This window comes from Bos mutus, chromosome 18, assembly GCF_027580195.1.
Source record: "Bos mutus isolate GX-2022 chromosome 18, NWIPB_WYAK_1.1, whole genome shotgun sequence".
Lineage (NCBI taxonomy): Eukaryota > Metazoa > Chordata > Mammalia > Artiodactyla > Bovidae > Bos > Bos mutus.
Window position 1 is genome coordinate 46,085,153 of NC_091634.1, and position 15,930 is coordinate 46,101,082.

At 45.7% G+C, this 15,930-nt stretch overlaps 1 protein-coding gene across 1 annotated transcript in view; it reads left to right on the plus strand.

The window, feature by feature from the left end:
* The first annotated feature begins 345 nt into the window (after window positions 1–345).
* The window catches only part of ABCC12 (ATP binding cassette subfamily C member 12), a 28,370-nt gene continuing 12,785 nt past the window's right edge, over window positions 346–15,930 (plus strand). The window contains exons 1-7 of the mRNA XM_070386864.1: window positions 346–464; window positions 3,858–4,013; window positions 8,558–8,705; window positions 8,985–9,218; window positions 10,523–10,696; window positions 11,113–11,260; window positions 15,755–15,903. Of these exons, the coding sequence (XP_070242965.1) occupies window positions 346–464; window positions 3,858–4,013; window positions 8,558–8,705; window positions 8,985–9,218; window positions 10,523–10,696; window positions 11,113–11,260; window positions 15,755–15,903 (1,128 nt within the window). The remainder of the gene's footprint in view (window positions 465–3,857; window positions 4,014–8,557; window positions 8,706–8,984; window positions 9,219–10,522; window positions 10,697–11,112; window positions 11,261–15,754; window positions 15,904–15,930) is intronic.

The window sequence follows — 15,930 nt, forward strand, 5'->3', positions numbered from 1 at the left end:
ATCTTCTTGGGTTCTTTTGCTGGGCTGGTACTTAGGCTTTGTTATCGGCTGGCTCCTGGTAGAAAACCTGCAATAGGCTTTTCTCCTGGTCAGCCCAAAATGGGAAAAAAGAGGGACAGAATGTCTGCTAATAAGGAAGGCTCTTAGGGGAGTGGAGGGAATTATGGGGCGTCTGACCACTCTCACCCATGGTGTGAAAGGTTAATTGGTGAAACCATATTGGCACTGATCTGGGTGGAGTAGGGGCTGCCTAACCCCATTTCAGAGTGTCCTCATCTCCTCATCTTTCTGCTGCAGAGTGAAGGTCGCTAGACCAAGAGCCCAGGGCTCTAGACTGCCATCAAGATGGTGGGTGATGGCCCCTACCTTATCTCTGACCTGGACCGGCGAGGCCAGCGGAGATCATTCACAGAGAGATATGACCCCAGCCTGAAGACCATGATCCCCGTGAGACCCTATGCAAGGTAAGTCAGGAGGAGGATTGAAGGGAGGTCTGGGCAGAACGTCCAGGAATCATTTCCAGCCCATCAGGACAGTGAACACTGCCCCTGCTTCCCACATTGCTGCTCTGTAAGCTTGTAGTTTTGGCCTTCCATCCACCCATCCATTTTTAAAATTTATTGACCATTCACTTCAAGAATCCTCCTTTCCTTTGGTGGAAAGGAGGCAACAGCCAATGTTTAAGGAGAGCTTGCCATGTGCCAGGACCTGTTTGGGTGCTTTACAAATATCTTCTCATTCATTCCTCACAACCACCCTGGAGGTGTTGTGATTATATTTATCTGATGTGTGAATAAGTGAGGCACAAATAAATAAATAACATGCACAAAGTTAATCACGTAGATATTACTTGGTAACAAACTGCCTCTGTGCTTAGTAGCCTAAAACAATTACCATTTCTTTAGCTTGAAATTTTATAAGTGGTTCAGCAACTTGAGCTAAATAAACGGTGATTGTTTTAGGCATGACCAGATTTTCTTATGCATTGCTGGTCAGCAAGATGGCTGTGCTTCTGGGGGTGATGGGCTGGGGGAAGGCGGGCCCCATGGACTATGAACTTCCAGCAGGCTAGCCTGCATTAGGTTCACCATTTCTTTCACTGCCTTCTCTTGGCCAAATCAAGTCACATGTAAGCCCAGATTCAAGGTGTGGAGAAACAGATCTGACGTCTTGAAGGAAGAAGCTGCAAGGGTCTGGAACACAGATGGAGAGAGAGAATTGGGTTGAACTGCAGAATAGGAACTCGGGAAGTCTGATTTCCAAGCTCACATGCTTAACTATAATGTGATATTATATTACTATATGTGTATTCTTAACATTACATTAACTATAATATTTTAAAAAGCTGCTTTTTCTCAGTGGTAAAGAATCTGCCTGCCAATGCAGGAGCACAGGAGATGAGAGTTTGAATCCCATGGACAGAGGAGCCCGGGGGGCTAAAGTCTATGGGGTCACAAAGAGTCGGACATGACTGGGCAGCTGAATGCACATGCATGCAAACACACACACCTTTTCTACATGAGAAGTGCCCTATAACCTGTCCTCTGAGCAGCAGAAGGCCAAGTGACATCTCCATGGTGAGATGATATAGCCCTGCTGTCCTTCCAGAATACGTAGACCAAAGATAAACCTGTGAGCCCTCTAAGGTGAGAGGTGAAGGTTGAAGGGTCATGGCATGGGCTACCATCTTTAGTTCCAGGCAGGAGAGCTCTAAGTACCCACTGTTTTGGCTCTGCTCACAATTTTGTGGAAAGGCAGTGTGATATAGTGCTTAAGAGAAAGATGGGAGTCAGCAAGTGTTGGTCTTGATTTCTTGCTTCACCACTCACTAGCTATAAGACTTGGGTAAGTACTATAACCTCTTTTTGCCTTGATGTTCTTGTCTATGAAATGGGATCATAATGTCACCCAAATACTTGGGCTGTTGTTAGGATTATATGATATAATGCATTAAAGTTACCCTTTAGGAAATGTTTACTATGTACCAGGCACATAGCATTAATACCTTATTAGTATTATTTTAGCTTGGGTTCTCCCAAAAGCAGAGCATGAGTCAAAAACTTGGATGCAGGTAGCTCATTTGGGAGGTGACATCAAGGAGCAGGAGGAAAGATTTAGGGAGAGTGAGGCAGGGAAGGAGAACGTGTGTGTTGTCAGTGTCACTGCTTGTAGACATGGGGACTGGATTCTACTAGGCCCTCTCCAGAAGTATACAATTTTCTACCCATAGGATGGGAGGTGGGGGCATTTGTCTGTGGGCTCTTATATTCCATTAGTTAGGTTTTCTTTTTGGGGGCATGGAAAATGAAAGTGAAGTCGTGACTGACTCTGCAACCCCATGGACTGTAGCCTATCACGCTCCTCCATCCATGGGGTTTTCCAGGCAAGAGTACTGGAGTGGGTTGCCATTTCCTTCTCCAGAGGATCTTCCTGACCCAGGGATTGAACCTGGGTCTCCTGCATTGTAGGCAGACGCTTTACCGTCTGAGCCATCATTAGCCCCCTGCAATTCTGGGCTACACTTATGCTCTGAGAAGACCCCGAAGGTAGTGAAAAGAGGCACAACACACCTGTGAGATGGGACACTGTCAGCAGAGCCCAAGCTGCACAGCATTGTCCTCCACGGCTGAGATTGGAGGTAAATGTGACCAAGTCTACACAAAGTCTGTGACTCAGAGCATCTTGACAGCATCTGCTACAAGTACAAAGCTCTTCCAGGGCCTGGAATATAGTGAACACTCAGCAAGTAGACTCTTATTCCATCTTATATGGTTAATTCCTCAAGGGCAGAAACACATCTCTTCCTCCTCCCTTATTGCTTTTCTTTTCCACTTCCTCTACCTCCCCTGTCCTCCTTTATCTGCTAGCTAATATTTATATCATAGTTGTTTAGTAGCTAAGTTGTGTCCAGCTCTTGCGACTCATGGACCATAGCCCACCTCTGTAGGCTCTGTAGGCTCTGTAGGCTCCTCTGTCCATGGGATTTCCCAGGCAAGAATGCTGGAGTGGATTGCCATTTCCTCCTCCAGGGATCTTCTCGACGTCTCCTGCACTGGCAGGCAGGTTCTTTGCCACTAGCGCCACCAGGGTAGCCCAGTATTGTGTACTAGCTTACGTACATTAATCCATTCCATCCACACGATAAACCATGAGTTTGACTTTAGCTCTTGCCTCCTTGGGCAGGCTCACCCCCACACCCTGCTCTGACCCTCCCCGTCCTCCCAAGAGCAAAAGCCAGGCGCCCAACTCCTCTGATGATCAGCTACCTGGTCTCCATTTCTTCATGCCAAATGAAGCAGGTACCTTCTTTCCCATGGGGTGGTCATTGCTAAATGTTTAACAACTGGCTCACTAAAAGAATTCCCTTGTTTGTAGCACTTCTCGTTTTTTATGGTGTAAATTCTCCCACCATGGCTGATTTCAACATGTTGTCACTGATAGCAAAGTTGAGAAGGGGTGCATGGTAACAGTCCTATTATCTGCGCTATTTCCACCACAGAGGTCATAGACTTACATAATCGAAAGAACAGATATGAGTAAAATCCAGTAAAATAATCTAGGAAGCTATGAGTTTTGCATATTGACTGCATTTGTCTCTAAGACAATTTACTTACTTTTATGTAATTTAATTTTTAATACTGGCTATGTTTAAGAACTGCCTTGCAGAATTCCTAAAAATTGAACAATCAGCTCTTACAAGCTAGAAGGAGCTGGCCCAGCACACCACTGCTCACAGGGCTGTGATGTGAGTCACCACCTGAGAGAGGCTGTGGTTATCCCTGTAGTTAAGAATTCTAGCCAGGGACTCAAGGCAAGGACCCCAACACCCTGGGACACCGAGCGTTTTGCCCTTTCAGGTTGGCGCCCAACCCTGTGGATGATGCAGGGCTCCTCTCGTTTGCTACATTCTCCTGGCTCACACCCGTGATGGTGCGAGGCTACCAGCACACGCTGACTGTGGACACCCTGCCCCCGCTGTCGCTGTACGACTCATCCGACACCAATGCCAAAAGGTACGAGGGTCTGTTTGGTCTGTTTCATCTAGAGAGGAGCCCACCTTGGGAAGGGACCTGAGAGCCCTTTTACGTGCTCCCGTTTCCCCACCGGGAAATCTACATCCACCGGTCTCGGTGGCCACTCCCCCCGGCTTCTCTCTGAGATGTGGGCTGGGCTGACTGGGCTAATATTTCACAATTTTGACTGGCAAAATCATACTTTTCATTGGTTCCTGGCCTAGTCTCTGGGGAGGTGAATACTGGGCAGAATTGGTGGGGAGAAAGAGCTTCTTGAGAGCTTGAGGATTCAGGACCACTCGGGTGCAGCTGTCAGCTGGTTTGTAGGATCACCGCATCAGGACAGGAGTGGCTGGAATCTCACTTCGCTCTGTGCTGGCTGGACTCCACCTGGGCTGCTGTCTGCTATGCCAGGCATGGTGTTTTATTTCACTTTAAAAGTTGTCATTGGACTTAAAAGTTTTTTTATTTTATTTATTTTTTTAAAATTTATGTATTTTAATTAGAGGCTAGTTACTTTACAATATTGTATTGGTTTTGCCATACATCAACATGAATCCGCCACGGGTGTACACGTGTTCCCAATTCTGAACCCCCCTCCCACCTCCCTCCCCATACCATCCCTCTGGGTCATCCCAGTGCACCAGCCCCAAGCATCCTGTATCCTGCATCGAATCTGGACTGGCGATTTGTTTCTTATATGATATTATACATGTTTCAATGCCATTCTCCCAAATCATCCCCCCCGCCTCTCCCACAGAATCCAAAAGACTGTTCTATACATCTGTGTCTCTTTTGCTGTCTCGCATACAGGGTTATCATTACCATCTTTTTAAATTCCATATATATGCGTTAGTATACTGTATTGGTGTTTTTCTTTCTGGCTTACTTCACTCTGTATAATTGGCTCCAGTTTCGTCCACCTCATTAGAACTGATTCAGATGTGTTCTTTTTAATGGCTGAGTAATACTCCATTGTGTATATGTACCACAGCTTTCTTATCCATTCGTCTGTTGATGGATATCTAGTTTGCTTCCATGTCCTGGCTATTATAAACAGTGCTGCAATGAACATTGGGGTACACGTGTCTCTTTCAATTCTGGTTTCCTCGGTATGTATGCCCAGCAGTGGGATTGCTGGGTCGTATGGCAGTTTTATTTCCAGTTTTTTAAGGAATCTCCACACTGTTCTCCATAGTGGCTGTACTAGTTTCCATTCCCACCAACAGTGTAAGAGGATTCCCTTTTCTCCACACCCTCTCCAGCATTTATTGCTTGTAGACTTTTGGATCACAGCCATTCTGACTGGCGTGAGATAGTACCTCATTGTGGTTTTGATTTGCATTTCTCTGATAATGAGTGACGTCGAGCATCTTTTCATGTGTTTGTTAGCCATCTGTATGTCTTTGGAGAAATGTCTATTTAGTTCTTTGGCCCATTTATTGATTGGGTCATTTATTTTTCTGGAATTGAGCTGCAGGAGTTGCTTGTATATTTTTGAGATTAGTTGTTTGTCAGTTGCTTCATTTGCTATTATTTTCTACCATTCTGAAGGTTGTCTTTTCACCTTGCTTATAGTTTCTTTTGTTGTGCAGAAGCTTTTAATTTTAATTAGATCCCATTTGTTTACTTTTGCTTTTGTTTCCAATATTCTAGGAGGTGGGTCATAGAGGATCCTGCTGTGATTTATGTCGGAGAGTGTTTTGCCTATGTTCTCCTCTAAAAGTTTTATAGTTTCTGGTCTTACGTTTAGATCTTTAATCCATTTTGAGTTTATTTTTGTGTATGGTGTTAGAAAGTTTTTTATTTTATATTGGAGTATACTTGGTTACAGAGAAGGTAATGGCACCCCACTGCAGTACTCTTCCCTGGAAAATCCCATGGACGGAGGAGCCTGGTAGGCTGCAGTCCATGGGGTCGCTGAGGGTCCGACACGACTGAGCGACTTCACTTTCACCTTTCACTTTCATGCATTGGAGAAGGAAATGGCAACCCACTCCAGTGTTCTTGCCTGGAGAATCCCAGGGACGGGCGAGCCTGGTGGGCTGCCGTCTGTGGGGTTGCACAGAGTCAGACATGACTGAAGTGACTTAGCAGCAGCAGCACACTTGGTTAACAATGTTGTATTAGTTCCAGGTGTTACAGCAAAGTGATTCAGATATACACACACATGTATCATTGTTTTTCAAATTCTTTTCCCATTTAGGTTATTACAGAACATTGTACAGACTTTCATATTACAAAATATGTTTCGGTTGAACCGAATGAAATATTTGATAATTTTGACTTGCCAAAACATACATTTCAGTGGTTCAACCTAATTCAGATTCATTACAGAAATGTTAAAGCAACAGAAGTTTAAGCAGTGGAAGTACCCCCACCATACGCCCACCCCACTCCCCAGAGGTCAACACTGTTAAATGCTGGTTTGCATCCGTCTGGAATGTTTTCTACTCTGATTAAACATACCCGGTGCTACCATCTTCTGCAGATCAATACCTCTTCTTCTTTCCTACTCACAGGTCATCTTTTTTCCTTTGAAGGAAAAATGAAGCATAGTATTTCATGGTTAGCCATTTTGCTATTTTCAGTTAAGAGTTTATATTTTTCCACAGCACAAAAACCTCCTGCTGTGTAGCCCAGCTCCTTCATGTTTCTAATGGCTGCATTGTTTTAAGCAGTGGGGAAGCTCTCAAAGTCGTCTCTCTGCATTTGTTTCTTCTGGAATTCTCCTTCTTTTTGGTCTATATGCTTGAAGGGCTGTGAGTTCCAATCGTGCTCCTGCAATTGTGCCTTCGCGTCCCCTTATCCATGTCCTGAAGGAATCTCAGTCAGTGGTGGTTTCCTACAGTCCAGGGACACAGAGAGAAATGGGCTGGACCAGTGTCTGTGGAGTACCAGGTTTTCCTTCTACCTCTCTCTCTGTTTTTAACGTTGCCTTCCATCTACCCAACATCAGCTCAGATCGTTTTCCAAACACATGCTTAACAACCTTAATAACATGTGATCTTCAGTCCATGCCTCTCTTTTGGACTCTGAGTTCATACACCCACCATCCAACAGGACTTGGGTGATTCACAAGTATCCTACATCAAAAGCCAAGTTCTTGATCCTCAGCCCTACCTGATGATATCCATCTCTGTTAACTCCATTCCCACAGTTCTCCTTTTCTCCCGTATCTAATTCATCTGTAAGTCCTAATGTCTCCACTGTCTACCTTTCTGTAAATTCTCAGCCACCTCCCACCTGGATGCCCATGGTCTTCCACGGTGGTCTCCCTGCTCCCGACCCTCATAACCCACTATTCTCACAGCAGCCAGATGTTCTTTTAGATATGTAAAGTGATCTTGTCACATCAGCTTAAAAACCTGCAATGCCTTCCTTTGCACTTGGAATGAAATCTAATCTCCTTCCTGAGGACTATGAGGTCCCATGAGATCTGGCCCTGCTTTGCCTCCCTGTGCCCCTACATGCCTGGCACACTGGCCTCCGTTCTGATTTTTGACATGGACAAACTCCTTCTTGCCCTGGATATTTTCTTCTTGATTTCTCTGTCACCTCCGTGTTTCTGTCACAACTGGTATTGTGCCAGGGACAGGCAGGAGAAGGAAATTAGGGCCTGGAAAGAGCCCAAATGCCAGATCCCAGCTTGTTCTGTGTCAGGGCTCTGGCCCCTGCCACTCCCATGTCCCATCCACCCTGTAAAACAATGGTCCCCAGTTATTTTGGCATCAAGGACCAGTTTTGTGGAAGACAGTTTTTCCACGGATCAGGGGTGAGGGATTGGTTTCATATTACATATAATAAGCATGTCACATTTATTGTGAACTTTATTTGTATTATTATTACATTGTGGTATATAATTAGATACTTATAGAACTCACCTTAATGCAGAATCAGTAGGAGCCCACCAGTTCAGTTCAGTTCAGTCTCTCAGTTGTGTCCAACTCTTTGCAACCCCAGGAGCCCACCAGATGCAGCTTAATTGTCCCTTGCCACTCACTGATAGGGTTTTGATATGAGTCTGGAAGCAATTGATTTATTGTGGTCTCTGCAGTCAAATCTCTCTGCTAATGATAATCTGTGTTTGCAGGCACTCCCCAGCACTAGCATCGCCACCTCAGCTCCACCTCAGATCATCAGGCATTAGGTTCTCATAAGGAGCGTGTAGCCTAGATCCCTTGCATGCCCAGTTCGCAGTAGGGTTCATGCTCCTATGAGAATCCACTGCCATCACTGGTGTGACAGGAGGCAAAGTTCAGGCAGTAACGTGAGTGATGGGGAACAGTTGTAAATACAGATGAAACCTGCTGCTCACCTCCTGCTGTGCAGCCCAGTTCCTAGCGGGCCACAGACTGTTATCAGTTCATGGCCCAGGGGTTGGGGACCCCTGCTGTAAAAGAAGAGAGAACTAATGCTGTTCTGAAGCTGCCACTGCCAGGGATGTGGGTTGTGGATTCTTGCAATGTTTTATCCATCAGCATAGCTTTCAACAGCAAGTGGGAGTATAAGTCCCTTTCCTTCTTCCTGTTCTTTTGTCACAGATTTCGAATCCTTTGGGATGAAGAGGTAGAAAGGATGGGTCCCGAGAAAGCCTCTCTGGGCCGAGTGGTCTGGAAATTCCAGAGGACGCGTGTTTTGATGGATATCGTGGTCAACATCCTGTGCATTATCATGGCAGCCATAGGGCCGGTGAGTGCAGTGGCCCTTCTCTGGCCTTGTCTCCCAGGTCCCCAGACTGGCAAAGAATGTTATTAGTTACTTTCTCTACGAGCTGGTGGGTTTAGTACATTGTTGCACTCCTTGGGGGAGAATTTTCATAAAGCTAATCCTTGTCAAGCATGGCAGCTACCACTGAAATTAATTAAAAGGTTTGCCTCATAAAGTCTGCTTGCTGACATTATCTGAAGCCTTCTGTACCTCCCTCGAACCCCAGCGGCACTCTCCTCTCCCCACTGCACTGTTTTACAGACAGTTATCATTCACCAAATCCTGCAGCAGACCGAAAGCGTCTCCAGGAAGGTCTGGATTGGCGTTGGCCTGTGCGCAGCCCTTTTCACCACGGAGATTACCAAAGTCCTCTTTTGGGCCCTCGCCTGGGCCATAAATTACCGCACGGCAATCCGGTTGAAGGTGGCCGTCTCCACCTTGGTTTTTGAAAACCTGGTGTCCTTCAAGATGCTGACACACATCTCTGTTGGTGAGGTAAGCTGGTCCAGATGGAGTCTAACTTTAGGAAACTGCATTCTGAGTTTTCTGAATATGTGTGAGCTGTGCTTCCTGGATGGAATATCTGCCCCCTCTGTTGGTTGTCTGTGTCCTGTCCATCATTTCCCTTCTTCCTGCTAAGTGAAGTGGTGGACACTCAAAACACCAGAAGAATTCAGAGAAAGGAGGACTCCATTCGAGCTGGAGAATTTGGAAAAGCTTCCCTGTTCCAGTTGGAACAGGGCTTAGGGGTGACCTCATTCAGTCCCTCTGATTGTCAGGGAGGACATCAAAGCAATACAGAGCATGCTATGGCATTTAATAAAATCGACTGACTAACGGATCTGATGATTCCAACCGTGTAATATTTTGGATGTCAAGTCACAACAAAGACCATGCCTGTTGGACTTTAGAGTTGACATTTCCTTAAGCCCTTAATCCTTAGCAATAAAATCTTCACCTTTTACTTGAGAATATTTCCCTGGCCAAGGGAACCCCAGGTAAGGGAGGTAAGGGAAGAGACTGTTTCTTTCAGTTGCTCTTTCACTTTGTTTAAAGCATCCGGTATCAATTATGATTAGATTCACTTGTGTAAAACCAAAACCCCCAAATAACAGTGGGTTAAACAGGATGAATTTATTTCAGTCTACCTGAGTCTGAAAGAGGGTGATGGAGGGCTGGAATGGGGGCTTCCAGGCTCTTCTATCTTTCTTTATCACTACCTTAGTACATGGTTTCCATAATTGTTCAGGATGGAAACTGCAGGTCCAGACATCCTGGTCATGTTTCAGAGAACTGGTAGGAGGAAGCAGAGAAGAGAAAGGGGTATGTCTTCCAGGTTGAGTTGGCTCCCTGTCAGAATGCACCCCCAAAGCTCCACTGGATACCTTGGCTTGTATCTCATTGCCCTGAGCATAGCTGTATGGTCACAACACTTCCACAAAACAGGCTTGGAAATGTGGTCTTTTTCCTGGGCCCACAGATGCCCTGATTCAGCAGGGTTGTGCTAACAAGGAAGAAGGAGAGAGAGCTGTCAGGAAGACAGTGGGCTTTGCCGATGTACTCCCAGGTGGTATTTACGCCTTTCTTCACTGGGATTCTCAGTCCTAAAAGACTGGCTTCTCCAGAGTCATAGAATGAAACTCACAAGACTCACTGTGTTGGTTCTCTGATGACCTCCAGCCCCTTTAAGGCAGTTTTCCCTTTCCTTCCGCAGATGCCCCAGCCCTTCCAAAAGTCGTCAGTTGGGGAAATGCTCGGGTGGCCCTTCCAAAGCCTGAACCTGTGTGCTTTCTTTCCAGGTGCTCAATATACTATCGAGTGATAGCTATTCCTTGTTTGAAGCTGCCTTGTTTTGTCCCTTGCCAGCCACCATCCCTATCCTAATGGCTGTCTGTGCAGTGTACGCCTTTTTCATTCTGGGGCCCACAGCTCTCATCGGGATATCCGTGTATTTGCTATTCATCCCCATCCAGGTAATAGCAAGTCTTTGCAGTTGTATTTCACGCACACTCTCACTTAAGTGGGTAGAAGGCTTTGCTTCCAGGGCCTGGCCCTGAAACCTGAGCCCTTACTTTGGGCTCATGGACAGCATAATTTTTAAAGAACTTGAATTTAAAGAACTTGAATTTGAATGCCCTGGGGAAGGGGGCATGCTTCTTCAATTTGTCAAAATCCCCAGTGCTTCCCTCGTATCCTGGTGATTCCTGCATTTGTATCACCTGGCCAGACTCAGGTTGTGTCCCCAGAGAACATTGACCACAACTCAGTGGAAGGATTCAGCTGAGAATCTCTCCCTTAGAACTTTTCCTGGCACTTACACTCCGATCCCTGGATTTTTAGGCCAACAGCAACTCAACAATTCTCTCTGAACACTGTACCTTGATTTCAGATGTTTCTGGCTAAGCTCAATTCAGCTTTCCGACGATCAGCAATTTCAGTGACAGACAAGCGAGTTCAGACAATGAATGAGTTTCTGACCTGCATCAAGCTGATTAAAATGTATGCCTGGGAGAAATCTTTTACCAACACCATCCGAGGTAGGATGAGCAACTGCTGAAGGAACCACTTGACCCGTAGAGTGTGCTTTTCCAATGGATTCTTAAGATTCTGGGTTTGGGAATTCTGGAAATGGACTGAGGGGACCTCCAAGCTGGTCTACAGGCTTTTCAAAAGAGTATAGAGATTTTGGAATAGACCCAGGCATCTCTTCTAGGGAAACCAAAGCTTAGTAGGTGAATGGCATATGGTTTAGCCATACTGAGGCTGGTGAGTGCTTATACTGGCCAGCTACCCTTCACAAAAATAATCCACTAAAGCGTTATGAGTAGAAGAGCTGGCTCAGGCTACTTCGTTGACTTGGAAGCTATCCATATGGGCACATGCACGCACTCACACTTATACACGTGTCCCCTCCTTGCTGGCAGCAGCCTCATCAGGATTGGATGTCCCACTGACTTGACGTGCTTTAGGCAGATAGGAGAATGCATATATAGCTGTTTTGTTTTAAAGATGATATTTAAAACTCTCAATCAAATAAAAATGCAAATCTAATTGCAGGAACATTTACATAATTGCTGACATAGACTCAGGTGGTTGACCGGTTAATGATCCGAACCACTGTTACAGCCGACTCTCTGGATCTACAATTACACTTGTAGACCAGCCTGTAATTGGACCCAAAGTTGTGTATCCACAGTTTTGAAAGTGGCTTTAGAAAATCTGCTTTTGAGCTTGCCGAAGGAAGTGTCCCAGGTTGGGACACTGGCAGCCTTATGTACCATCTTTCAAGAGCCAGAAATACTTCCGTGCACATTGAACTCACTTTAATACAGTTTATTTGATGTGATTATATTTGATTCCATTTTATGTAATTCAGTGTAACTCAATTTAATTCAATAAATATGTACCAAGTTTCTACTATGTACAAGGCCATGGGAGTCACACAAAATAATTAGAAAGGATCTCTATTTTTAAAATGGAGGAAGGATGAGCTAAGTTCAAAAATAGCTATCAGTTTGTTGGCTCTACTTCTAGAATATATCCAGAATCTGTCTACTTCTCTTCATTCCATAGCCACCGCAGTCCAAGCCAATATCCTCTCCCTTCCCATTTATGGAAAGAACTTCTAGATGCAACCTCTGCTTTCTGCCTGCCCCGTAAAATCCATGATGCACTCAACAGCCAGAATGACCTTTTAAAAATGTCAGTCAGATCCTGTCTCTCCCCTGCTGAAAAATCTTTAGTGACTTCTTTTCACACTTAAATGTTTTCAAATTTAGGACTTCTGAATGAAGTCCAGATTCCTTCCAACTGCCTATTGGATCCAGCACCATCTGACCCCTGCTGACCTCCTGACCTCATCACATCTTATCCCAGGCCTTGATAACTCTGCACGAGCCACTCGAATCTTCTGTTTTTAAAACAGCATCCACATCCATTCATGGCTCAGGAGCTCTGCAGTTGCTGTTCCCTCTGCCTCGAATGTCTTCTGCTAGATGTTCGTGCTGACTTTATCTTAACTGTGGGTCTCCTAAAGTAATGACAGTGATGCACGAGGCCTTCTTCACCACAGTCCCAAGCAGGTCCACTCCGTCTTTAACTCTTGGTCTTGTCACCCTGTTCATTTCTTTCATATCACCCAACACAGTTTGTCAGAGAAGGCAATGGCACCCCACTCCAGTACTCCTGCCTGGAAAATCCCATGGATGGAGGAGCCTGGTAGGCTGCAATCCATGGGGTTGCTGAGGGTCAGACACGACTGAGTGACTTCACTTTCACTTTTCACTTTCATGCACTGGAGAAGGAAATGGAAACCCACTCCAGTGTTCTTGCCTGGAGAATCCCAGGGACGGGGAAGCCTGGTGGGCTGCCGTCTATGGGGTCACACAGAGTCAGACATGACTGAAGTGACTTAGCAGCAGCAGCAGCAGCAACACAGTTTGTAATGATCTTATTTACTTGTTTGTTTCTTGTCTATTGCTCCTCCTGGAAAAGCTTAGACCCTCTTTACCCCTATATTCCCTGGAACCAGGCACAGCCCCTGGCATATAGTAGACATCAGGTTAAAATTTATTAAAAATAATAGGCAAACGTGAATTAATTATAGAATGAAATGGGTAAAAGGCCACAAAAGAAACTGAGAGGAGATCCATGGGCATGAGAGATGAGGAAAAGCCTCCTGGCAGAGGCCCTGAAGGACAGGACGGATGTGGACACCGCAGGAGCTGGGGAAGCCCCACTGGGCAGGAGCAAAGGCCTAGAGGCTGTGCTTGGAGAGGAGGTGGCTGCTGTTCTCGAGGGGAAGGGTGTGTGGACAGCAAGTGTTGAATCCCAGGAGAACTGGATTCTAATTCTGCCCTGACCTCTTAAGGAGCAAGTCCCTTAGCCCAGGAAGACTTTCCTCTACTGTCAGGGGGGCATAGTGATGGCTTCTCCTGTGTCACGTGGTGGGGAGAGCGGGTTAATGAAAGCCTGCCTGTGCAGGGCTCAGCCCAGCACCTGGTCCATAGGCCACACTCCCCGAGCAGGGCTGTGGCAGCATGCTGCTAACGTGGAAGGGTTTTTGTGGAGGAGGCTAGTGTTGCTGTTGAGGACTTTAAACACCAGGGGAGGAGCGCTTGAATTCTATCCGAAAGCAGTACAGAGTCTTGGTATCATCTGGACTATGGAAGGCAGACACGTTCTTCGGGTTTTGTAGCTGTTCCTGAGACACAGGGCAGGGGCCTCAATCTGGCAGTCTTCAGGCTGGCATATGTGTTTTGTTTGGCTCCTACAGTACTTTAACTTTTTCTATTAGTTCCCAAGATTTAAACGTAGGGCCATGTCTTACAAAATTCCAGATCTCAGACTTCAGAACAGCCTAGCGAGCCTGGGACACCCTTGCTCTGGTCTTGCTCTCTGCCCACTCCCTTCATTTACATCACGTACCTGTGGGCATCTGAGCGTATGATTCCTGACACACAGGGAATCAGATCGGAAAGGACCTTGGAAGTCATCCAGCAATGGCAGCTGACAAGCACTGAGCCCCAGTGCATGCCGGCATTGTACTCAGGGCTGTCTGTGTTTCCTCTCATTTAAAGTTCTCAGCAGGAGCCCTTAACACTAATTTGCAGGAGGATCCAGCAGAAGTTATGCCTTTTTTTTTTTTTTTTTTTAAATTGAAGCAGGTGGCGCTAGTGGTAAAGAACATGCCTGCCAAGGCAAGAGCTGTAAGAGATGCAAGTTGAATCACTGGGTTGGGAGAAGGGCACGGCAACCCATTCCAGTATTCTTGCCTGGGGAATCTCATGGACAGAGAAGCCTGGTGGGCTACAGTCCCTAGGGTTGCGAAGAGTCGGGCATGACTGAAGTGACTCAGCATGCTCACACACAGTTGATTTGATTTACAGCGGTGTGTTAGTTTGGGGTATACAGCAAAGTGATTCAGTTATGTATATATATACATATAGGTTTCCCAGGGGGCTCAGTGGTAAAGAACCTACCTGCCAATGCAGGACACAAGAGATGTGGGTTCGATCCCTGAGTTGGGAAGATCCCCTGGAGGAGGGCATGGCAATCCACTCCAGTATTCATGCTTGGAGAATTCCATGGAAAGAGGAGCCTAAGTGGGCTACTACGGTCCATAGGGTGACAAAGAGTCGGACATGACTGAAGTGACTCAGCACACATGTATATGTATATATTCATGTGTGGATGACATGGAAAAGAATCTGATATTTTTCAGCTTCTTTTCCAGTATGGTTTATGGTAGTTTAGTGGCTAAGTCATGTCCGACTCTTGTGTTTAGTTGCTAAGTCGTGTCTGACCGAGTCGTGTCTGACCGAGTCATGTCTGACCAAGTCGTGTCTGATTTCCCAGATAAGAATACTGAAGTGGGTTCCTGTGCCTTTCTCCAGGGGATCTTCCCAACTCAGGGATCCAACCATCACCTAAAGGAACTGGGTGGATCCTTTGCCAGTGAGCCACCTGGGAAGCCCAAGTATCTGTTAAGACCAAACTCACAATTTATCCATCTCCCTACCTCTTCCTCTTTGGTAACCGTAACTTTGTTTTATATGTCTGTAAGTCTGTTTCTACTTCATAAATAAATTCACTTGTATTATTTTTTAAGATTCCACATATAAGTGATGTCATATATTTGTCGTTTCTGACTTTACTTAAAATTTTATATTATGATAATCATCCATGTTGTTGCAAATGGCAATGTTTCATTCTTTTTTATGACTGAGTAATATTCCATTGGATTTCCCTGGTGGCTCAGATGATAAAGAATCTGCCTGCAATGCAGTAGATCGGATTTGATCCCTGGGTTAGGAAGATCCCTCAGAAAAGGGAGTGGTTACCCTCTCCAGTATGCTTGCCTGGAGAATTCAATGGACAGAGGAGCCTGGCAGGCAACAGTCTATGGGACTGCAAAAAGTTGGACACTACTGAGTGATTAACACTTTCAATATTCCATTGAGTAATATGTTTCTTAATGCTGGTGCTTGACATGCAAATTAAGACCACTATGGACCATTTCTATTTACTAGGTATAAGGAAGAAGGAAAGGAAGTTACTGGAAAAAGCTGGATTTGTCCAGAGTGGAAACTCAGCATTGGCCCCCATTGCATCGACCATTGCCATTGTGCTGACATTCACCTGCCACATCCTCCTGAGACGCAAGCTCACCGCCCCTGTGGTAAGTGCCTCTCTAGAACTGGCCTCT